The 25,633-nt window shown below is 47.4% G+C and overlaps 1 protein-coding gene across 2 annotated transcripts in view; it reads right to left on the bottom strand.

Annotated features, from left to right (window-relative positions):
* Positions 1-25,633, bottom strand: part of LOC111873843 (NGFI-A-binding protein homolog) — a 116,367-nt gene that overhangs the window by 24,252 nt on the left and 66,482 nt on the right. For both annotated transcript variants that reach the window (XM_023868869.2, XM_023868858.2), the window contains exons 2-6: positions 23,365-23,466; positions 15,204-15,341; positions 4,433-4,644; positions 3,580-3,837; positions 2,256-2,375 (exon numbers count right to left, since the gene is read on the bottom strand). In XM_023868869.2, coding sequence (XP_023724637.1) covers positions 2,256-2,375; positions 3,580-3,837; positions 4,433-4,644; positions 15,204-15,341; positions 23,365-23,413 — 777 coding nt within the window. In that variant the 5' untranslated portion in view covers positions 23,414-23,466. The remainder of the gene's footprint in view (positions 1-2,255; positions 2,376-3,579; positions 3,838-4,432; positions 4,645-15,203; positions 15,342-23,364; positions 23,467-25,633) is intronic.

Here is a 25,633-nt window from a genome sequence, read left to right as displayed (position 1 = left end):
ATTGGGCCTCCACTGCCTCTTACAGGGATAGTTTACCTTATCTTACCTTTACCAAGTTAGTTTCAAGTAGTTTGATCATATCGTGTCACGAGAATAATGATTTCGAAACGTGGTACCTTCTGGGATGTGACACCATACAGTCTGGCAGAAGTTTATCGAGGTTTCGGAATTAACAAACTGCCTCCATCATTAAGACCGAAGAGTATGCCAAGAAGGCAAAGAAAGCAGAACTCTGCCGTCTGGATTATCCACAGAAAATCATGAACAAGGAGGAATCCCCGAACAGAGAAACGAATCTGGGACTTCCCAAGTACGCAACAGAGTGCCGCTCATCAACCACGATATTCGGTTCCATCCCCAGTTCCCTCATTCGCCGAAAACAGACGTCACATCTGTCCATGTTGCGACAGGCTGCCAGGGATGTGCTTGCTGATACGAGCCTCCACCCTGGGCGTCACCAGGGTCTCTTACAAAGGAGAGGGGGTAGTCAGTTTTGCAAGAGAGGGAGGTCAGTCATGGTATTTGCTTACGAACTTAACGTTTACGCTACTATAGGTTATTTTTACTGATCGCGGTTCAGTAGTCAGGAAGGAAGAATATTTAGGCCGCTCCATAGCTCAAGCGGTTAGTCTCTGGCTTCCCACCGCGGCGGCCCGGGTTCGATCCCGGGGTCTGGTCAAGTGGGATTTGTGGTGGACAAAGTGTCGCTGGGTCAGGTCTTCTCCGAGTACTTCGGTTTCCCCTGTAAATCTTCATTCCACCAATTGTTCCACAATCACCCTCACCTATCATCTGGGGCTGGTACAATAGACCGGAAATGGCCGCAGTACAAGGGACTTAGTCCCACCACACTAGCAATAAAAAGAAGGAAGAATATTTAAAAAATATTTGGTGTAGTCCCTCCTTTCTTCTCAATCTTGATTTATTTCTAAATTTCCGTGGAGAGGGGCACTCCTGGCTTCACCCCTCATCTGCATAATTATCTCAAAAGGGAGAAGCTCTCGGCGAATTGCTTGGGGCGTCAGGAAACAGGCAAATGGCCCTCGACTGTCGCGGTTCAAGAAAAGGAACACTTCCGGGCTATTTTCCGATTGATCCTCTGAAATGTCACGCCTTCTGCTCTGTCCTATATACGCCGGCCGCACTGATGCTCGTTTATTTCAGATACAAATGCGCTGTTGCTAAGTTGCTCACACAATACACAGCAACACTGCTGAAGACGTATGGGAAGATACAGGTATAGCTGGGCGCATTCTTAACCTCGGCACAAGAGATGAGTGGTCAGTTTCATGTCCAGCCCTATTTAAACAGCAGTGCCCAATGGACAGGAGACTGGGTGGGCCCCAAGGGTACATACAGACGCTCTGCTCCTGCAGCGAAACGAAATCCGATCTCCTGGTTACGGTTTGGGCGGCTGAGGAATCACGGTTTGCGTCTAGGAAAGCTATCCCAGTAACAGGCCATGGAGGCCCATAGGGTTGTGAGACGTCCAGGCTCATACATTTTCTAGACAATCGGCTCACAGATGGCGGAGAGGTTCAGTAAAGCTATCCCAGTAACAGGCCATGGAGGCCCAGAGGTTTGTGAGACGTCGAGGCTCCCACGTTTTTCTAGACAACTGGCTCACAGATGGCGGCGAGGTTCAGTAAAGCTATCCCAGTAACAGGCCATGGAGGCCCATAGGTTTGTGAGACGTCGAGGCTCCCACATTTTCTAGATAATCGGCTCACCGATGGCGGTAAAGTTGTCAGCATTACGCTCCGGCCGCCCTTTACCGACCCAGGAAGATTCCTGTTACTCATTTCTGTTTGAGGCTGAGTCGACACCAGGACTATAGTGCGGCTGGAACGATTAGGTCAATCGAAAAACACAGTGACATCGGGACTCGAACCCGCGACTTTCCGACTTGCAGCACGCTACCGCGTGTCCCTGAGTCTAGGAAAGGGTCAAGAAATTTCTCTCTTCTAACACCGTCCACACCAGTCAGACTCTCGTCCAATCGGGTATGGAGATAGGGAGGCCGGGGCATGAAGCTGACCACTCACATGCGTACAGTGCCACAGGTAAGAATGCATGGAGCTATAGATCCACTCCCCTAAACATCTTCATTTTTTTTCTTTTTGCTTGATGAAGCGCAGGGACGCTGAGTCTAGTTCTTGTTCAGAAGGGTCATCAGCCTTGCAACGGCGTCAGATAGCTATCAGCAACAGAACTGCAAGATCCACACAGAAAACATGAGATTCACTTCTACTCACTTCATGCAATGTGAGGGGCTTCTCAGGTTTGCGTTTGCAGTCGAAACGTCCGTAGATGGCGGCGTACTTGCGTATTTCATCCATCCGTCGCGGGTCATCCTCGGCCATGTTCATGACGATCTGCAAGACGAAAGTCAGTATGTAGGTCATGCCGCAGGAGGTCACGTCACATGGCATCCACACAGCATTACGACATTTCTTTGCGAGTGAAAGTTTACAGAAGGTGTACACATTCTTAAGACGTTCTTATACGTGTTCAGGTGACGTAAGTTTGTCCCTATGCTTAATTAAGCACCACGCCATGAAGACGTATGGGGGAGTGGAGGTAGACTTCCACGTAATCTTGATCTGGGAGCTAGAAGTAGGTGAGTGGTCAGCTTCACGATCCGGCCGCTTTACCCCCATGGGAAAAAACCCAGGTACCCACAGCATAGGAGGCCGGATGGATCCCAGAGGCGGTTTGGACGCTGTGAAGAAATGAAAAGTCTCTAGTTCCTGCCGGGAATCTAACGGTTACCTAGCCGTTCAGTTTGGAGCCCGTCGCTACACCGACTGAGCCATCCCGGCTCTTCCTACAAGTGGTAAAGAACAATACAGTGACCTAGCGAACAAGAATATGCCTTCCGACTTAGCAACAATGTGCCAGCAGTTCTGCTTCAGACATGAAATTCTGTAAAAAGGTTAAAAAGGTAAAGCTATCCCTGTAACAGGCCGTGGAGGGCCGTAGGTTTGCGAGACGTCGAGGCTCCAACATTTTCTGGACAATCGGCTCGCAGATGGCGGTGAGGTTGTCAGCCTCACGCTCCGACCGGCCGCACTCTACCCCCAGGAAGATCCTTGGCACTCATTTCTGTTAGAGGCTGAGTAGACCCCAGGACCATAGCGCAGCTGGAAGGATTAGGTCAACTGAAAAAATTCACCTCATCGGAACTCGAACCGCGAATTTCCGGCTTGTAGCATAGTGCCTCAACCAACTATGCTACCGCGTGCCTTTTAAACAGCACGCAGTCATACGAAAGTAGGCAATTAGTTCTTCCCAGGACTTCTTGATATTTGGAACAATATTTTTACTGACCTCTGTGTTTACAACAGAATTTCCTTTTTGTGAAAAGGTATTTGGTATTAATATTGGATACATGTCCTTATATTTCATATCTTGAGTTCTTAAATCTCGGGGGGGGGGGGAGAAGATGCTTGGCCTAATCCCCACTCTGTGGGCTTCCACGGATCTACGCAACAATATTTATAAATAATATACTTTTGCCCTGAATCCGAAAGCTGCCAGTTTAGGGCGACGACTGAACACAACTCGGCAGGTCCTTACCTCCAGGTCCTTGCATATCTTCTTCTTGCTGTTGTGTGGCTTCGGTTCGAACTGGGGCAGATTCCGTACCAAGTGGTCCGCAGCCTCTGCTAGCCTCAGGATCTGTGCCTCCACCAGGACGGGGGTGAGCTGCAGGGGAGACCCGGGACAACAAGGTCCGGGACTCGTGCTAGTGCTAGGGCCCCGCCCAGGGCTCGGCGTGGGCCCTGACATGGCGCCGTGGTTGCTGTACTCTGCCCCTGACACCAACAGTGCGCCCTGCAACATAGGACGGTCTGCCTTGCAGTCTGTCACTATCGCTGTCCTCATGCTCCTTGCTTGGTTTACTCTTAGAGACTGAAGCTGAAGGCATTACGGCCCTCCCAAACTACCGTACATTTATACCAGGTTACACGGCGCGATGTCCCAGGAAAAGTCTCCTTTATTTTGTAGTTTCTTGGGGTGGGGGTGAGACTGAGTCCACTTGGCACGTCGGCCACTACTGGCCTGTTGTACGAACTTCGGATGTTAGATTATGAGGAGTGTGGAGCAGTCGGTGGAATGAGAACTGGCAGGGGAATCCCTGCCTCAGTGCCACTTTATCCACCACAAATCCCACATGACCTGAACTGGGATCGAACCCGGGCCGCCACGGTGGGAAGCCGGCGACTGACTGCCCGAGCTATGGCTCGACGAAAATGCTTCTTTCATGCTTTAGTGTTTAAGTTCTGCTCTGCTTTCTTGCATGCCAATTATAACCGTACTGATACACCCGCATCCACAGATCCTCTCAGTCATTCACCCAAAGCAATGCACCGAGTCTTGACCGGGGAATTCCCAACTCCCGCATGTCCGGCGCCTGTGTCCCTCTTACCTGCCCTTGTCCTGGTGACGCAGTACAGAGCAAGGCTGGCCCTTCTTTGCTAGTCCCACTGGGGCTGCTGAGGTTGTTGTTGGGAGGGCTGGGCCCCATAGGGGCCATAACTGGGAGGGGCTGCGGAGACAGGTTGATGGGACGAACACTCGGCGGAAACCCGATGGACCCACTTCCGGGCAGGGCCGACAGCAGTGGCGTCTGGAAAAGCGCTGCAACACGAGACATGTTTAAGGCTTTATAGCTACTGGAAGGGGACCCATGGATCTGGGGCCGTCTCATGCAGTAACTGGGCACTGTCCATCGGCTTCAGTGTTTCGGAAACTGGATATGTTTCCATCGTCAGGTGCAGTGAGACATTCCGACTCTGTTGGGTCCGTTAGACCGAGCTAGCATCCATTACTGGAGCTAGGTTTCTAACGGGCCCAGTTCAATATGAACCTACGGTCCCTTGTGGGTATCTGCTGATGGGGGCGGACCCAGTTCCCGAACCGTTGCGTTTCGAAACCCAGCAAGACGGGGGAAAATTCTAGAACACAAGTCTTGTCCACCTCTGACGTTTTTTGGCGTACTTTATTATTTTCACTACTGTTATTATTACTACTATCATCAAAATCATCATCACTATAGAGTAGATTGTTGTAGCTTAACGCTAGACACTTATGTTCGAGAGATACGCAGGGTACGTGTGCCACAGGTTCATAACCGCTACGTAAGACCTACACAGATCCTGTAATAGGGAGAGTCCAGGGTGACCTGTCAGCTGGAGTACCTTCTTTCTCACTGAAATATTTACCGATTTTCCTCAGCCGCTCCAGGTGCATTATGGGTACCTTGGTACAGGCCGTGGTCACTTCCTGTCCATTCTAATTCACTGAGCAGTGAATTTGTGTGTGTGCTTAGCTGCGCATGCGCATGGGAGAGGACAGGCGTGCACTGAGAGTTCTGGAGGAAAACCTGAAGGAAAGAGACCATTAGAAAGCTCTAGACATAAACGGGAGGACAGTGTTAAAATAGAGCTAACAGAAAGGGGATGGAAGAAAATGGACTGGATTCATCTGGCTTAGGATACTGACCAGTGGCCGGGTTTTGTGAACATGGTAATGAACTTCCAGGTTTCATAAATCGCTGCGGATATTTTGAATGGTTGAGCAACTCTTAGCTTCCCAAAGAGACTTCAACTCAATGGAATTAGATGACTGTTACTTAACGACGCCGGTAATATCGAGACTACATGGCGTCGAGGACAGGATGATTGATGAGCATGAAGAAGTCGGTGGAATGAGAATTGGCAGGGGAAACTGAAGTGCTCCGAGAAAACCTGCCCCACTTCCACTTTATTTACTACAAATCCGACATGACCTGACTCCGGGATCGAATCCAGGCGTCCGCGGTGCGTAACAAGAGCTACGGCACTGCCCTCAATTCTGCGAGGTCATACGACAGCAATTGCCCTCTCCAATTGATAAAGCGCAGTATTGGCCACTACGCCTGACGTCGCTAAGTGCTCGCCATCAGTTAGTGCCTCAGATGGCTAAGTCCCCAAATCCGATGCTTACCAAATTCTCAACGTCGTGTCACGTTCAACACGCAGAACACTTCTTCTGTGAAGCCGTTTAGTTAACCTACGACTTGCACTGAGTGACATTTCAGACAAACGATAAAAAAAGCTCCGTAGCCTGTGGTCCGCAAGCGAACTACACCGACCGAGCGACCGCCGCTTGTCGGCGAAGTTAGTGCCAACTTTAGCGGATAGAGGGTGTCAACGCAATGAATCCCCACGGCCGTTAACCTCGGATTTCCAGACCGGAGCCGAATAGTTCTCTTTTACAGTTTACACAACCTCGTTGAGACAGGCCAGAAGTTAATGCCGTTCCCTGACACTACCTTCATACCGAGAGGAGTATTGTGAAGAGGAGGGAGTGGAAGACGGCCCGACATATTGATCGACGCCCAATCCCTGACCTGCTGACCCATGGGCCCACTCGGCTGTACTTATTGATTGACTGCTCCTGTGTTTTGTCCGCATGGGGACGCAGACAGAGCCGAGGGAACAGCGTACAGAGACCCTTGCTTCGAACCCGGATGTCTTCTGATTCTCAGCGGTGTGCTTCAATCCCTTCAGAGCCAATCGCAAGGAAAAACTGCACCGACTGCTTTCTGGGCAATACAGTGCCGAGACCAGTCTCTAAGATTGTTCTCCTGTATTTCCTTCTGCTTTTTCATAAATTTTCCATTCTCTTCCACCTCACCTCTCGTATCTCCTAACTTATTCTGAATGGACCTGACAACAGACCTCAACTTCTTTGCTTATTGCTTTCTTTTTGTGCTACGGACGAATCCAGTGTGCGGGTCATGTTTGGGTCACGACCCACTGAGTCTTGGCATCTTAGAACAGCGCTGTAGGCGCGGGGGGTTGGGTGGGGTGGGGTGGGGGCTGTGAGCCCGGCCACGAGTAAAAACTGGCCCCAGATCTGCTCCTGCTGCCACCACCGCCTCTGCTTTTTTCATCGGCACCAAAAAAAACATGTCTAAGGTGCAGCTTCGGGGAAGCAGGCCTTGAGAGGCTGTCCCGTCCCGGCAGGCCTCTCACATGTTAATTGGCAGGCTTTAACGGGTTATGAAGAAACGGTCGTGACAGGAACACGTTCTGCTTGGTTGCAGGTTCCAGAATTACGCAGACATTTTTACCTTCCCATGTAACCAGTATGGGGAAATGCTGTGATCGTGGAAAAATATCTGTCTCGAGATTCTGACGGATTTACATGATTTCATCTCCCCTAACTACGCATACGCGGTTTTTGGAATGTCATCTGTCTATCTGTCTGTATTTATGTGTGTTTCGCTGGCGGCCCGAACGGTAGAACGGATTTTATTCACGTTCGGTATTCACGGCCGCTGTCAGATGAATTGGAAAACCTTAGGTCTAACTTATGGGGGCCCTTCACACGACCCCCAAAAGAAAAAACTATGATTTTCTTCAAAATTGGCTGAAACAACTTTGTTCAGATTCTAGCGCTGTACGGCTCTTGGCGTGTATTCATGGCACCAACGACCAAGTCCTCTAGCCCATGTAGTGTCCGCACCGTCTTTGGTTGGTATCTGAGAGATCGAGCGGCCTCTAACCGATCACGTGAACTCGGAGTCCGGCTCCAGCCGTCACCATTCTCTTCCATATACGGTAGACCTGCTCCTGACTGAAGTTTTCGTGTCTGTCTTCAGTACCTCCAATTATTCGTCGGTCAAATTAGGCCAAGGCTGCGTTAGTCCAAATGCTTCCCAGCCCATCACCTTTCAATTCGACGCAACTCTTCTGTAAGTCACTTCGTGACGCACTCAGTATCTGCACCGGGGGTTCCCAAACTTTTCTGGACCACGGAACTCTCACTGCGTTGGTTTTGTTTGGCGGACCACCAGAAAATTTCATGAATTTTAAATGGACTGCGAGTTGGAGTTTCTCAATAGGTACACCTCCATGATTTCTCAACTGAAAATAACAGAAATGCAAAGCGGGTACTTATTTGTGCTCGACATGGAAGACGGACGCGGGCGGCTACAGCTACGTATGTTGGAAATGGGTGTCGAATTATGGGGTGTTTCTGAATTGGAAAGGATTTGGAAGGAAGCGTCCGTGGTCTAAACGATATAGGACAAGGGTATTTGCTTTCAGGGACCAAGGAGACCGTCGAAAACCCTCCGTCAGCATAGTGGAAACCCCGAGCGAGATACCAACTGGGGACCTTCTGAAAAAGAATCTAGAACGTTACTGCTATGCTAGCCTGCTTAGTGTGTGAGATATAAGTAGTGTCAGTCAGGTGATATTTCGCAGGGTGGATACTCTGAAGATGGGTAACATCCCAGAAGACAGAAATCGTCATCTGCAGAGAGAATGACGTCGGGCCGGTGGGACTCCTACACTGTGCCTAAGAAGTCGATATCTGAGACGGAGCAAGCAGCTCTATTGACCTGGCCTGTTACGTAAGGCGAAGATCACGCAACCCGGGCGACAGGACACGCCAATCTGGGGCGGAAGTGGCTTAAAAACTTCGTTAGCGCCAATCTGGTTGTTCAGCTCTGAAGCCTGGAAAGAGAGGTACGTGAGAAAGAATAGTGGAAGAACGGGTAGAAAAGGAAAGTCATGGTATAAGTCAGAGGCTCCTTATTTTGGTGGGGGGTGGGGGGCGATTCCCATATTTCACCTGCTCGTCCTTCTGAAAAAGACAGTGCGAAAGTGAAGACGTTACAATGGTTAGAAACAGTGGCTAGAGACAGGGGCCGCGGGATTATGATGTTCTAAATTAACACTTCAAAGCCTGATATCCTTGTAAATATTCAGTCCGTACCTCACAGGAAACACATTACGTCTCCGCTACAAAGCCCAACTGGTTAATGCTGTTTAGGGAACCAGTCGCTGTTTATTGTGAGAACCATATGGAACACACAGATACACTCTGTGGGCAGAATGCAGTATATATAAGAATTCAGTCCGTACCTCACAGGAAACATATTGTCTCCGCTACGAGGCCCAACCGATTAGTGCTGTTTAGGGAAACAGTCGCTGTTCACTGTGAGAATCATGCGGGACACACAGATACACACTGACTACCATGTTTCAAGCTGAGAGCAGCAAGGACTGGCTTAAAGAAGCGCCTGCTTCGAAAGTCATGGGACACACAAACAAAAACAAACTCCGTGGCCTGTAGTCCGCAAGCGAACTACACCGACCGAGCGACCGCCGCTTGTCGGCGAAATTAGTGTCAACTTTAGTGGATAGAGAGTGTCGCGTGGTCGGCGCAACGGATCCCCACGGCCGTTAATTTCGGTTTTCTAGACCGGAGCCGCTATTCCCTTGAAATAGCACCTCAGTTGTCCTCACGAGGCTGATTGGACCCCGTTCCAGACCCACAACTTCTCAAAAAATCTGGTAGCGTCGGGAATCAAACCCGGAACCTCTGGATCTGTAGCCAGGAACTCTGACCACGAGACCACAGACGGGGTCTTACGCCGACAAGCGGCGGTCGCTCGGTCGGTCGGTCGGTCGGTATAGTTCGCTTGCGGACTACAGGCCACGGAGTTTGTTCTTTGTTTTTGAATCTCACTGCACATAAGAATACTCCGAAAAAAGACCTGGTACCTCGTTTCCCGACTCCGAGTGGGGCAAGGCAATGAGGCCACTGGGGTACGAACCTGGGTATCTCTGCTGCAGAGATCCAGAGCGCTACACGCTTGCGCAGATATTCCCAGGTGCGATACGCCATCGGGAGTCCACAGACTGCGCTACAGGAGATGCAAAAACCTCCGAGATGCCACTTTTTGTGGGTCCGCGCTCTCAGCTCCAGCTAGACTCGCTTCAGGGACCAATAAAACAGCTGACGTCACTCGTCTCCAAGGAGATACTTGTTTTTGTTGAGGTTTTTAATAAACCGAAGCAGCAGCAGAAGGAGAAGAAGAAGAAGAAAGCAGTGGGCGGGGGCTGGGGAGAAGTTTGTTGAAGGCAGACAGGCAAGTTCCCACTGCAGCTGCATCATGTATAGCCACGGTTACCCGGAAACAGCGGCCATGGCTGACCATCATGTTTGCAGTTTCGCAGAACACAACACATATTTATAATTTCTTGCAAGGGAACAGACTGAGGTGCTGCCAGTTCCGCCAACTAAAATTGCCGCAGTGTATACACTGCGAGAAATTTAACGTTACCTTACATTTTAATTAAATTCTCATATTTTGAAAAAAAAAAAACATAACAGGATTGTGGTGTTCCTGTTTCCCTCCAAGCCCCAAAACGAAATGGTCAAAAAGAAAAGGCAAAACTTTGTAAATATTTTGCATAAAGCAGCCATTCTTGAATTAAGATATCTGTAACAGATTTCTCAACCAATTTACTTGGCACAAATTTTGTCATCTCAATTGTGATTCGTGAATTTGTAGTTATAATCTGAGATTTCGTTACTTAAAAACGCAATACGCAGGACGTGCAGTGTAACAGCCTTCGAGGGTTCAGCAGGAAGTCCCCTCCTCTGTTATGCAAGCTTTCGTGCTATTAACTTGCCCTGCTTTCTCCCGTATTTCTTTCCGATCTTAAATGTTATCGAATGATACTCCAAGGCCGACAATTAAAGCCATTTGCCACGAATAACCTCCACAAATATTCAACCGCAAACCGTCTAGTGCATACATTATACAAGTGCTACACTTTATGTAAAAGTAAAGCTATCCCTGTAACAGGCCGTGGAGGCCCATAGGGTTGTGAGACGTCGAGGCTCCCACATTTTCGAGACAAAAAGCACACAGATGGCGGTGAGGTTGTCAGTTTCACGCGCCGGCTGCCCTTTACCCCCAGGAAGATTCCTGGTACTCATTTCTGTTAGAGGCTGAGTCAAACTCAGGGCCATAGTGCGGCTGGAAGGATTAGGTAAATTAAATAAAGTCCACCTCATCGGGACTCGAACACTCGAACTTCCGGCTTGTAGCATAGTGCCTCAACCAACTACGCTACCGTGTGCCCCCACTGCACTTTATGTATCCACATAAAAATAGTATCAATACTCACAGAATAAACATTATGCATTGAACCAAAAACAGTTCTGTACTGACCGGGCCGAAATTCGGACTGAGCGTCGGCCTAAGTGTGGACCGTTTTCTTTTAAATTCGCTTAGTGGGGGGGGGGGGGGAGTCCAACTGGGTCCACTCTGCACGGCGGCCACTGATTGGCCTATTGTAGCCTGCCCCGGGTGATTATGATGATGGAGAATTTGGTGGAATGAAGACTGGCAGGGAAAACCGAAGTACTCGGAGAAAACCCGCCCCAGCGCCAATTTGTCCACCACAAATCCCGCTTGAACAGACCCGGGATCGAACCCGGGCCGCTGCGGTTGGAAGACAGCGACTAACCGCTTGAGCTATGGCGCGGCCTTTAGTTAGTTAGTTAGTTAGTTAGTTAGTGTGCATAATACATCTCACACGATACTGAAGAAGAGCAGTACACAGTCACTGCATTCTGTTCTCAGCGGAGGAGCGAAGCCAGAACGTCACACCGGTGATGTCGACACGCCTTACCCTCAGAGATGTTTCAGATAGACGTTAGTCAGTCAGTTGGTTAGGATGTGACGCTGTGTAGGCACTTACCAACTCTTCAGAGCATATTCCTGCTCGCACCTTGATAGAAGGTAAAGCTGGAAGCAGCAGGTTCCTCCAATAAATTGGTACTTATGTACCAGACTACACGGCAGAATATCTAAGGAGGCAGTCACCGCCTTCCGAACCGTAAATTTCACTTAATAATAACATTTTTTTTTTAATTTTCCCGTACAGAACAAGTTTCCGGCCTGTCCAGGTACTTGCGGCGGAAGTTGTTTTGTGGCGTTTATGGTCCTCCGAACTTGACATAGGCCTGTTTTGTTTGGAAGCAAGAGTACTGTCCGTCTGTCTTCAGTGGTAAGTCACGAAGCCACGGGAATCCGAACCGGACATAATGGGACATTTCTTTCTCTCATTGCTGCAGATTGTGGAAAAATTCTTGAGTCTATTTAAAGAGAAAAAAATATGAACATTGCAAATAGAATTTATGTCTATTTCGCTACGTACAGAATGATAATTGAACCCGCGACCCCCTCCCCCTCTCGCTTACAGTCGGCATTTCTTGTCGAGTACGCGCCAAGTAACGGCGCACTGTGAGAGCCTTTCCTGCGCTGCTTGCTCCACGTCGCTGTCAATACGTGCACAAGGATGAATTAAAAAGGATTCAGAAGGAAACGGGCGTATCCTAATCAAGGTACTACTAGCCACATATTTCTCTGGAGGGACTGGGGAAAAACTACAGAAAAGAGTAGTCGAAATTACCGATGTCCCGGCCGAGCACTTGCCGAATGTAAGTGTAGAGTGTTACCGCCATGCCACCCTACTCCTTTCGTTCATCCGCTTGCCAGTGGGAAAACCCTAGACTTGCCGACTTCATAGTCTGTTCTATTTCAGAAACGAAAGTTCTGACTAATCATGACTATGATTATTACAATATATCTACTTCCTCCCTCTCTCCCTCCCTACCACGCCGTGAAGTCTGGAGCTAGCAGGATCCTCCAAAACGTTCATACGCCCGAATAAGAGTACACGGCGTCAAATCCCGAAGACCTAACCTTGACACTCACTGCCGTGGGAACTTCAGATCTGTCTTAGTTTATTTAATGACGTTTCATCAATTGCGTGACTATTTTATTTAAGGTCAAGTTGGAGTATGGGTGCAATTGATGAATCTGGATCTGAGAGGAAGCGGCCGATGTCTATTTTAAAGCAAAATCCCCACGCATGTAAGTGGCGATAATAAGAATGAAGCTCATTAGTGCTGACTCGCCACTACACAGAAATTCGAACTCGGTACCTCCAGAATACGGGAATCGAGCGCCAACAACTCAACCTCAATGTTCTGTTAGTTCAAACAAAATATGAGAGAAATTTGGGAAAAGGGTTAGTGTAGCGGTTAAAAAGAAATGTTCCTGGTCATTTATGCAGATAATGCTGTTAAGCCTTTGTCTATGGCCGAAACCATAGACGGCCCAGCTTTTGAAGCACTCGGTGCCGGTCCCAAGCGGACCCCACCCGGGCACAAATCTTCGGCGCCCAATGTACCCTCCCCCCTTTACATTCAGTCCCTTACACAGCGCATTCGTGTGTTCCGTATGGTTCTCACAAAAAAAAAAACAGCGACTGTTTCCCTAAACAGCATTAACCGGTTTGGCTTTGTAGAGGTGACGTAATATGTTTCATGTGAGGTACGAACTGAATTCTTATATATACTGCATTCTGCCCACAGAGTTTATCTGCGTTCTGTATGGTTTCACAATAAACAGCAACTGTTTCCCTAAACAGCGTATTATTTCTAAAAATTACACAGCTATTAGAATTTTAGCTATTGAACTTTTTACATCAATTTTATTACTACGTTTTAAATGTTAAAATTTCTCCTTAAAAATTGGTGGTTTGCCTTGATAATTTTTATCGCCTTATCCGGTGTGCCGTGAGTTTAAGAAGGTTGAAAGACTCTGATCTGAAGTGTCTCTGAAGGTACGGTCACGTCCCAACATGGTGATTTTAGTCGCTGTCATGAGATGAAAATGGACTCCAGTAACTATCTGATGATGAGGTAACGACCAGATGATAACGCGCCATGTGTGTGTGACTGGATTAGTGACGCAAATCTTGGTTTGTGTAAGAAATGAAGATCACGAGAAGGTTGTTTACAACACAAATCAATTTAAAACTGCTTAGTGCATTACTTAGCACATTTCAGTTCAAGCTAGACGCTGCAAAGTGCTGAAACTGAAACACTGCAAAGTTTGTAAGATCTGAGGTACTTAAGGAGGGGGGGGGGTGAGTTACTTTGAAATTTAGCAGTTTTCTGGGATGTGACGACGTGTTGTTTCGTAGAAATTTAAAGGCGCCTTGTGTAAACTTTCCGACTCCATCATCAGAAGTTCCGTCCTCACAAGTTCTTCCCAAGAGTTAGCATAAGTCTACTAAACTACACGGCGTCACATGCCAGTCTTCACTACAGAATTTCATAAATATTAAACTTCTTTCATATCGGGTTCCAAACAGTCCCCTAGAGACTTCGTCCTAATCTCATTGATATTTCAGTAATTAATATTATTGGATTTTTGATATCTGAGACAAAATGGCTTTATCTGCCGAGAATAAAATGAAATTTAGCAGTTTTCTGGGATGTGACGACGTGTTGTTTCGTAGAAATTTAAAGGCGCATTGTGTAAACTTTCCGACTCCATCATCAGAAGTTCCGTCCTCACAAGTTCTTCCCAAGAGTTAGCATAAGTCTACTAAACTACACGGCATCACATGCCAGTCTTCACTACAGAATTTCATAAATATTAAACTTCTTTCATATCGGGTTCCAAACAGTCCCCTAGAGACTTCGTCCTAATCTCATGGATATTTCAGTAATTAATATTATTGGATTTTTGATATCTGAGACAAAATGGCTTTATCTGCCGAGAATAAAATGAACGCCACAGACATTCTTTATGTGCCGGAATCCAAATTATGAAACGTTACAATAAGTGACATGCATAGTTACCACTCGCTTCTATCATTAGACTACCAGTGATAACTATGTGAAACACTCGCTTTAACATACTAAAACTCTGCATTCTGCCCACAGAGTGTATCTGTGTGTTCCGTATGGGTCTCACAATAAACAGCGACTGTTCCCCTAAACAGCAATAACCGGTTGTATCTGTGTGTTCCGTATGGTACTCCCAATAAACAGAGACTCTTTCCCTAAAGAGCATTAACCGGTTATATCTGTGTGTTCCGTATGGTACTCCCAATAAACAGAGACTCTTTCCCTAAAGAGCATTAACCGGTTGTATCTGTGTGTTCCGTATGGTACTCCCAATAAACAGAGACTGTTTCCCTAAACAGCATTGACCGGTTATATCTGTGTGTTCCGTATAAACACCGACTGTTTCCCTAAACAGTATTAACCGGTTGATTTTATATTCGAAACGTGATGTGTTTTCTGTGAATTTTTAAACATTTGCATGAGTTTCAGATTTGGAAAGGTTAAGAACCGGTTCTGAAACTGAGACTAAGTAGGATGTCTCAGCGGTGAAGTCTAGGCTTGGCTCCAAGAGTATCTCGTTTGAGTATCAGCGGAGGTAAGGATTGTCGTGAGGTGTTCAGCGGTCTCCCAAATCTCTAGGTGAAAACACGTATTCGAATAACCTGGCAATGGATGACGGAGGGTTTCAATCGACTCACCCGGATTGCTTACCCACTCCTGGAGCGCTTTCTGCAGGCGACGCACGTGGAGCGGTTTGGACGCCATGCCGACCAGCGCCATGATCTCCAGGAACTCCTCTTCGCCTGCGTCACAGAGTTGCTGGACATCATCTCCACCTGAAACAGACGGACAGGGCTCACTGAGAAGTGCGCTCCACTTGTCTGCATATGAAACACTGAAACCGAGTAGCTCGTGTGGGAGATGCTGAATTCGAATCCCGACTGGGGCACAGATTTTAGTGAGTAAGGTGTCTGATAGGCCGCGCCATAGCTTAAGCGGTTAGTCGCTGGCTTCCCACCGAGGCTGCTCGGGTTCGATCCCGGGTCTGGTCAAGTGGTATTTGTGGTGGACAAAGTGGCGCTGGGGAAGGTTTTCTCCGAGTACTTCGGTTTCCCCTGCCAATCTTCATTCCACCAATTGCTGCACAATCACCCTCACCTATCATCTGGGGCTGGTACAATAGGCCAGAAGTGGCCGCAGTACAAGGGACTTAGTCCCACCCCACTAGCAATGAACAAAAAGTGTCTGATAGTCCCCCTCAGTTCCTCCAGGCAAATGACGGGACACTGCCCCGAAAAGTTCACGATCGCTTCTTCCAAAATCCTTCCCAGTTCATCATTCACCAACCTAAGCTATGCTGCAGTCTGGACATAGTGTCGTCAACCGAGCCCTAATCTTGTCACCAGCGCCTTGCTTCCAATTTCAGGCTGACGAAATTAAGTCACAGGAAATTCTCCTTTACGTTGCCAGGTCAACATGAAATTCGGTCAATAAAACAGTCAGTATATGAAAAGGTAAGTCAGTTGTTATTAGTATAAAATACACAATATCTATACTGCTGCTGCTGAGGGGAATATTTGGACCGAAGAGAGGTGAAGTGACAGGAGGTTGGAGAAAATTACATAATGAGGAACTTCGTAACTTGTACTCCTCTCCAAGCATAATTAGTATGATCAAGTCAAGGACGATGAGATGGATAGAGCATGTAGCAAGAATGTTGGAGAAGAGAAATGTATATAGGATATTGGTGGGAGAGCAGTAAGGAAAAAAACACAAGGAAGGCCAAGACGTAGGTGGTTGGACAATATTAAAATGTATCTTAGATAGAATGGGATGATGTGATCTTGATCAATCTGGCTTAAGAGAGGGACCAGTGGGGGGCTCTTGTGAATGCGGTAATGTACCTTCGGGTTCCATAAAATGCTGGGAAGTTCTTGAGTAGCTGCACAATTGGTGGCTTCTCAAGAAGGGCTCAGCTCCATGAATAAGTGAGTATCTATTCACAAAAGAACCATAAAAATGGAACACTAGTCTGTTTAAGCAAGACAGCAAAGACTGCATAACATTCTGCACCATCTGTGAGCCGATTGTCTAGAGAAAAAGTAGGAGCCTCGACGTCTAACAACTCTATGGGCCTGCACGGTATGTTACAGGGATAAGTTTAACCAAAAGAATATGTTCCAGTTTCCATCTGGGGGGTACCGCCCCGTCAATACCGTCAGACACGCGGTACGACAAACGTCATAAACTTGTTAATTTTACAGTAACTTTCGAAGGTCTGACGGCCGTCATTATTAAGAGTGTGGTCTTCTGGGTTGTCACACCGTACAGTTTTGTGGGTTGATGGGGACATTTTTCACACAATTCCACTATCCTCACGACAGTGAGAACTGACCCCTGGAAAGGTCTGATTTCTCTATCTGTTTCTTCCCCCCCCCCGATGATAAACCAGCCCGAAAGGGCAGTTTTTTGTTAATTTCTTCCCAGGGGCTTCACCTTTGTTCCCATGACCACCATCTTCGTAAATACCATATGTAGCCTACCCAACACACGTCACCCCTCAAGATGGAAGCAATATGGTGCACCGAAACGTCGATATCCTTCCAGAACCGTGTCAAACCTGGAAGAACAAAAGTTATCACTCACAAGAAAATTAAAATTGAGTCTTCTGGAAGTCGGTAGAATCTACTTCTCCTGCAATATCAGCCATTTTGAGAGATCTGGAGCCGGTCCCCGTGGGGCATGCGACCTCAAGCGTCATGAGCTGGGCTGAGACACGGCGCGCCCCCGCCTGTTTTAGCAAATGCATCAATAGAAGAGGGGGGGAGAGCAACGACGTTTCGGAGGAACTTACGAACTCCATCTTCAGGATCGAAAAGCAAACAAACATATGGAATATTAAGATTTAGTATTCTGACATATGACGTCGTGTGATTTAGTCACACCACAGAAGATCGAAATCTCAAATCGTTTATATACGATTATATACGCGCCCGAAGATGCAGCAATTTTCCCGACGTGTGCTTGTGGCTATGTATCTCTCAGTGCCAGGAGCAACAGACACAGAGCTTGTTGGGGTTCATCTTTGGCCAGGAAGTTTGTGCGGGGTAAAGGGGCCGGAGCAGGTAGCTAACTTCTCACCTCCATATAATTCAGAAGTTAATAATTCGTGATTTACCTCAACGTTTCCTATAGTGTGGGGCTTAGGCATATCCGTACGTTTCCGGTCCACCGATCGGCGAAACAGCGCTGGGTTCCCAAGGACAAGATATTCCAAAAGTCTTCAGGGGATATGATACCGTATAGTTTGGTAGATCCATAGGAACTTTTCGGGGAATCTGTTCCATCCACCATCACGATTCTTCTGCGTTGAAGGTGAAAGTAACAGGTTGCTCTAAAAGGCTGGTAACGACCTACCCACTTAATATTTACGCTAGGACTGAGGAACACCACGGTAATCCCTGCTCTACTTGGTCGGCCGCAGGACCTTCCGTATGCAAAATGGCTTTTAGTCAGTAGTCTAGGGCTTAAACACACGAAACTTATTCCCAATCTGTTGTGTTCTTATTTTGAAATCTCAACAGATTTTTTCGCGTTTGTTTTGGAAGAGTATCAGACGATTTTCGCTGATTTAAGGTATTAATCAGTCAGAGTTATTTTACGACTGGCGGTTTACCGCCAATCAGTTCGTTTTGGTCCCAAGCCCCTTGAGGATCACGACTAGATTTTATTTTTGCAAATGTATCCCTGCGGTCGTAACCTTTGTGTAACTTCCTCTCTGACGAGAGGATGGACTTGTCTCTTATCAACATGCTTGGCCTTTCGTCAATAGTTAAGTATCGCATATATAGCACGTTACTGAAAATTCTTCCTTGTGCACTATATACAAGTCCTCTGTCATTCCAAACTTTGCAGAGGAGATCATGCCTAGCTTACGTGTCTTATGCCATAACAGCAGCTTAGTCAGTTGAACGGTCGTTAGCTTTATCACCGCCAAGTTTGAGCATCTTATATTCTCCATAACTGCGTCTCTATTGTAATGCCCGACCGGGTAATGCTGTTTAGGGTAACAGCCGCTGTTTATTGTGAGAACCATACGGAACACACAGATACACTCTGTGGGCAGAATGCAGTATATATAAGAATTCAGTCCGTACCTCACAGGAAACACATTACGTCTCCGCTACAAAGTCCGACCGGGTAATGCTGTTTAGGGTAACAGCCGCTGTTTATTGTGAGAACCATACGGAACACACAGATACACTCTGTGGGCAGAATGCAGTATATATAAGAATTCAGTCCGTACCTCACAGGAAACACATTACGTCTCCGCTACAGAGACCAACCGGTTAATGCTGTTTAGGGAAACAGTCGCTGTTTATTGAGAACCATACGGAACACACAGATGCAACCGGTTAATGCTGTTTAGGGAAAGAGTCGCTGGTTACTGTGAGAATTATACGGAACACACAGATACAAATGATGATGAGTGTGGAGCAGTCGGTGGAATGGAAATTGGCAGGGGAAACCTAAGTGCTAGGAGAAAGATTGTCGTAGTGCCACTTTATCCTCCACAAATCTAAGATGACCTGACCTGGGCTCGAATCCGGGCCGCCGCGGTGGAAAGCCGGCGACTAACCTCCTGAGCTGTGTCATGGCCTCTTTACACTGAACCGAGACGGGATGTCATTACTAAAGTTGACATCGATCGAGAGCTCGGTACAAGAAAACAAGTCTGCTGTCGGCTGGATAAGAACCCTGTACCGTCTGATTGCTATCCGGATACATTAACGGTAGTGGAATCAATAAATTGTGACGCCAATAAAAAGGAGTGGCCTATTCCATCGAAACAATTGCGTCATGTTACATAAAGTCTGTGTGCCCAGATTCCGTCGCTGGGCAAAGAAAGCCAAGAAGTTTGTTGGCGACTGTGAGCATAAAAACAAGAGACAGGCTGCTGATGCAGTGGCGTGCAGCTATCTTCTGAGATGACAGATCTAACATCTTTCGAAAACTGTTGTCTTCTGAGATATGACGCCGTGTAGCTTGGTAGATACGTACAAAAACTTCGGAGGGACCTTTTTGCTCCATTTAAGGAACAGAAGTTCCATTGGTATCTACCAAACTACAGGGGATCACATCCCAGAAGAATGTCATTTTTATAGTCAAGGCCTTTATAACATAAAATCTTACCTGTACTTGTGGTTTATTTAATGACGTTGTCAGTGAGAGAGACACTTAGCCTCGTGAGGATAATTGAGGAGCTATTTCAAGGAATTAGGGGCTCCGGTCTAGAAAACCGAGATTAACGGCCGTGGGAATCCGTTGCGCTGAACACGCGACATCCTCTATCCGCTAAAGTTGGCACTAACTTCGCCGACAAGCGGCGGTCGCTCGGTCGGTATAGTTCGCTTGCAGACTGGAACCACAGAGGTCTTTTGTTTGTTTTGTCAGTGAGAGAGACTAAATCTATTTGAATGATAGGGTGATTAATGAATAATACATTTTAAAGGATGCACAAGGAAGTGGTCGTGGCCAGTCTAGTCAGAGATTCGAACAGGGAACCTCCCTAATACAACCGAGTGACCGTAGGCTCTTGATACAACTTCTTCATTTGTCACAAAATCCTCATCAGAGAATCCGGTGTCCCAGCCGAGATACAAACCAAGCACCTCCGAAAATACCGCTACATTAACCTGCTCAGTTGCCTGTCTACTGTGGGAACGGCGAAGTACGCTGAGTGACGCAGACAGTTCCGTTGCCAACAGCAGGCTACTAGCTTCTGTACTGGGTCCGAGGTTCTCACAGCAGTGAGTACGAAGAGTACGCCATGTAATGCGGATAAATCCCGACGTTTCGGAGGAACATACCGCATCCATCTTCAGAGTTGAAGATAAAACCATGCCTACCTTCCCGACTGTTCCTACTGTTTTCTTGCTTGCCTTACTATTCGACCCTGAAGATGGTAGCGATATGTTCTTCCGAATCGTGGGACTCTCTCCGAACTACATGGCATAACAAACTGGAAGGTCGTGCCAGTACTGGGTTGCATTTCTAACACGTTCACGGTAGCCACACGCCGGTGGGAAATTGACAAAACAAACTCCATGGCCTGTAGTCCGCAAGCGAACTATACCGACCGAGCAACCGCCGCTTGTCGGCGAAGTTAGTGCCAACTTTAGCGGAAAGAAAATGTCACGTGGCCAGCGCAACGGATCCCCACGGCCGTTAATCTCGATTTTCTAGACAGGAGCCGCTATTTCCTAGAAATAGCTCCTCGATTATCCTCACGAGGCTGAGTGGACCCCGTTCCAGACCCACTACTTCTCAGAGAATCTGGTAGCACCGGGAATCGAACACGTGACCTCTGGATCTGTAGTCAGGAACTCTGACCACTAGACCACCGAGACGGTCCACACACACATCGAATTTTTATTCCGTAATTTTTCCTATGCATATCCTGGTTCGCATAGCCGATGAACTTAACGAGTGCACGTGTGCTGAGGTCCAGATGGGGCCGCGTGAGCCCCACCGACGCCTGACGCCCGCCACTGATCTGACAGCAGTCCTGTCTCCGCCTGATCCAGGTCAGAGACGGGAATGCAGATGCAAGCGTCTCCAGCACTCGTGCCGTTATCAGTTCACGGGTCTCCAAGCAAACAAGTTCTGCGCAAGGATTTGAGGTGCCTATGGAAGTTACTAGGATGTGACGCCGCGTAGGATAATGCATCTTTACCGAAGTTTCCGAGAGAAGCTTTGCCTCCGTTTTCAGGGTACAAAATTATAGAAATGCAGAACCATTAACAACAACATACGTCATCATATTCCTCTCGTTATAGGCTTCAACTTCACGGAGCTGAGCCCTTCTTGAGGAGCCGCCAATTTTGCAGCTACTCAAGAAATTCCCAGCATTTTATGGAACCCTAAGGCTCATTACCGTGTTCACAAGAGCCCTCCACTGGTCCCTATCCTGAGCTAGATCGATCCAGTCAATACCACTCCATTCTGTCTCTGTACGATCTATTTTAATATTATCCACCCACCTACGACTTTATCTTTCTAGTGCTTCCTTTCCTTCTGACTTTTCCACCGATATTCTATATGCATCCTTCTTCTCCCGCATTCGTGCTACAAGCCGGAAGGTCGCGGAATCGAATCCCGATGACGCCATTGGATTTTTTCAATTTACCTAATTCTTCCAGCCGCACTACAGCCCTGGGGGTAAAGGGCGGCTGGCGCGTAAGGCTGACCTCACCTCTATCTGTGAGCCGATTGTCTAGAAAATGTGGCAGCCTCGATGGCTCACAACCTTTTGGGTCTCCACGGCCTGTTACAGGGATACCTTTACTTTTACTTTATTACGTAGTTCAAATTATAACAAATTTTATGGTGCTGATATTCAAAACTAAACTCGACGCCAATTTAATATTCATGACGGTTGAATTAAAAAAATGGCGCTGAAACAATGACCCATGGCATAACATTTGTTTCAAGAAATGAAAATTTATTAGAACTCTGAGAACACAGAGAGACATGTAAGGTTTGAGGTTTTCACGGCGGTGACTATGAAGAATGCCGTCTTCTGGGATGTGGCTGCAACCAGCTGCACACGCTGCTTGTGGCCATGTTGCAATGCTGATACAACTGACAAGTGTCCTCAAGGGATGGTTGCAGGGAACAATTTTCATTTTTGCCCCATGGTAAGCAGAAGAAGACATTAATTATATCTAGAGACACTGAGGAGAGCCAATGATCAGTGGCGGTACAAGTGCTTGATCCAAGAGGGGCGAAGCATAATAAAGCTAGCGAAAACCGCCACCCTTCTTGCTGTGTAACTATTATTTTTTTTATTGCTAGTGGGGTGGGACTAAGTCCCTTGTACTGCGGCCACTTCTGGCCTATTGTACCAGCCCCGATGACTGGTGAGGGTAATTGTGGAGCAATTGGTGGAATGAAGATTGGCAGGGGAAACCGAAGTACTCGGAGAAAACCTGCCCCAGCGCCACTTTGTCCACCACAAATCCAACTTGACCATACCCGGGATCGAACCCGGGCCGCAGCGATGGGAAGCCAGCGACTAAACGCTCGAGCTATGGCACGGCCCTGCTCTGTAACTAACTAACTAACTAACTAACCAACCATTATTTGCTCTGCCACTCAAGGAATTCTCACATATCTATGTTCACAAGAGCCCTCCATTGGTCCCAGTCCTGAGCCAGCTGGATCCAACTAACACCCTTTCATCTTATTCCTTTAAGATCAATTTTAATATCCCCTTTCTAGTGGTATCTTTCTTTTAAGTTTTTCTACCAATAATTTGCGCGCAGTGCGAACACCGAAGCAGTGTACCTGTCTGGGCGACCTCTCCTGCCGACGTCGCCCCCATCGTCCCCTTGACACTTCAAGATGACCATCTCGAGTATTCTGGAGCCTGTTATAGGATATCAAGTAAACAGCCAGCCCACTGAACTGCACGCGAGCAGATTCCTTCTTCAGAGTTTTGTCTCAACCATTCGAGATTTTGTGTGGATCCCAGAGTTTCACTCCCTTGCTCACAAAAGCTTAGCACTGGTACCTATCCTGAGTCAGATGAATCCAATTCATAATTCCTGACCCTCATTTTTTTTTTGTCTGTCCATCCACGTGTAGATCTTTCCCTCACGCTATCCTGCAAAAATTTTGTGTTTCTTTTACCCTTTACTTGTCACGTGTCCAGAGCATTTCGGTGTTCTTGATTTAATTGGAAATCACTGCTAAGTTGCCATAGTCACATAAAACCGTGAGATGTCTCTCTAATCGGTGAAGCACGTCATCGCAACGAACACAGTGATCATGCCTACAGCGTGAGCTCGAACTCACCCATTTCGAGCAGCGTGTCGTAGTAAGCGAGCAGACTGGCGCGCTGCATGACGCGGTACAGCTGCAGCTCCGCCTCGTTCCCCGGCGCCGAGGTCACCACCACTGCAACAAAATGAGAACACCCGTTATAAAGTCGTTTTACTCATAGTATCCGATGCAAGAAAAGCTTTGGAGACTGCAGAGTGCGCACAAATTCGGTGTGACGTTTCTTCTTGATTGTTCAGTTTCGGACGCCGGCTCCTTACACAACTTCCTTCCGGAAGGGCTCCAAAGTCCTTTGGGAAATTAAGAAAAAACAAAGTTCTTTTTCGGGAAAGAGCCCCCGATACCCATTGTAAAGGAAGCTGGGTGGGTCCCAGAGTCGGTCTGGACACTGCTACTGTCTTTTTCCTGAAGAAGGAAGTAGAAAGTGCCTCTGAAACGCTGGTACCCGTATTCCAGACTACAAAAACTCATTCCCAGAAGACCATAATCTCGACCCAAGCGTCCCGACAACCTCCAGTACCGTTTGTCTAGACACCCTTCCAGCGTGGTTTCGTTCAGCCTGAACTTGTTTTCAACGTGTGCCATGTACAGCGACGCTATAGCCTCAATACTGACACTTGCTGCGTTTTGCTGCACTGAGCTGCTTCTCACATTGAAGCTGTTACGACGAAACAAAACCAGACGTGCAAAACTGGGAAATTGTTCATGAAAACTGAGGCGTCCCTACCGTTGAGACCGCAGCTGGAGAAGCGGCATGGGCTCGCTGGCCACGTAACGCACAGCCTTGTGGGGGGGCATCGCGCTTTGATGCTATCAACATCAATATTTCACTTCACATTTGTACTTCACTGCTCTATGCTCAAGTGAAACTGTACACGAAGCAATTCATCCGAAATGACGGAACCCCCTCAAAAATACTGTCACGTAATGGAGTGACTGTAGACAGAGTTTGGATTGGTAATTGGATTTACTGAACTCTTTAACACAAAACTCGTGACTACACTATATAAATCGCTGTCACACACAGACCGGTGATCTCAGTCTGTTACGGTCTCTACTAGCCGTTGCTTGGTAGCGGCTTCCATTATCTGGATTCCCGAACTTTCCCCAGCTTTAGCTACAAGCTTCTAACAGCAACAGGTCACAAAACGACTGAACCGCAGCAGTCCTGTAACTCACTCACTAACTCACCAACCAACAACTCACTAACTCTAGCTACTGCTTATAACATTTCGGGACGAACTGCGCAGAAAACACTTCTTCCCATTACTACTGTAACCTCTTCTTGCCGTGGAATTGTTGCATTCGTGTCTGTTGGCGGAGCCGCTACCTAGCAACGGCTGTTGTATATTTCCTTGTTTCACGATCGTTACGTAGCAACGGGTGCGCATTCCACAACGTCGTATTACTAAATGTGAAAGAAGCTGTCTCCTCACAAGCATTCTAGAAATATTTTTCTTTCTTTGTAAGTGTGAGATACGAGGTTCTAACGGTCATTATCTTCTAGGACGTGACGCAGTATAGTCTGGTAAATCGTTACCAAAATTTCAGGTGAACCTGCTGAATCTTTTACCCTGAAGTTGGAGACGGCATGTCTTTTAAGAACAAAATTTTCAGTCTACACGGCGTCATGTCCCAGAAACCCGCTATATAAATATTGCTGTGAAGACTCCAGAGTCTAGGTACACGCGACACTCGCTCCTAGTGTTTGTACACTCAACACTCGTTGCTCTGCACATCAGGGCTGGCAGCTTAAGGAAAAAAAGAATATTACTAAATCCACACAAACACAGGCTCAAGCTTGCTACTCCGTCCTCAAGTAGCTACGATAGCAGCATGTAGCACCAATAAATGGGGGTACAGCGCACGCGCAATCGGCAATGCAGCGTGCCTCTAGATAGCAGCACCGTTTAGTACACATTTTATTATCCTAGTATTTTTTTTTATTTAACTCCAATAATTATACAATCTATCCATTAAGTGTGGATAATAAGTACAATCCTAGTATTTGCCACTAACTTCGCCGGCAAGGCCGCGCCATAGCTCAAGCGGTCAGTCGCTGGTTTCCCACCGCAGCGGCCCGGGTTCGATGCCGGGTCTGGTCAAGTGGGATTTGTGACGGACAAAGTGGCACCGGGGCAGGTTTTCTCCGAGTACTTCAGTTTCTCCTGCCAATCTTCATTGCACCAATTGCTCCACAATCACCCTCACCTATCATCTGGGGCTGGTACAATAGGCCAGAAGTGGCCACAGTACAAGGGAGTTAGTCCCACCCCACTAGCAA

This window comes from Cryptotermes secundus, unplaced genomic scaffold (assembly GCF_002891405.2).
Source record: "Cryptotermes secundus unplaced genomic scaffold, Csec_1.0 scaffold47, whole genome shotgun sequence".
NCBI classification, from domain to species: Eukaryota; Metazoa; Arthropoda; class Insecta; order Blattodea; family Kalotermitidae; genus Cryptotermes; species Cryptotermes secundus.
The sequence above is the reverse complement of the archived record's forward strand: the minus strand, read 5'-3'. Positions and strand labels throughout refer to the sequence as shown.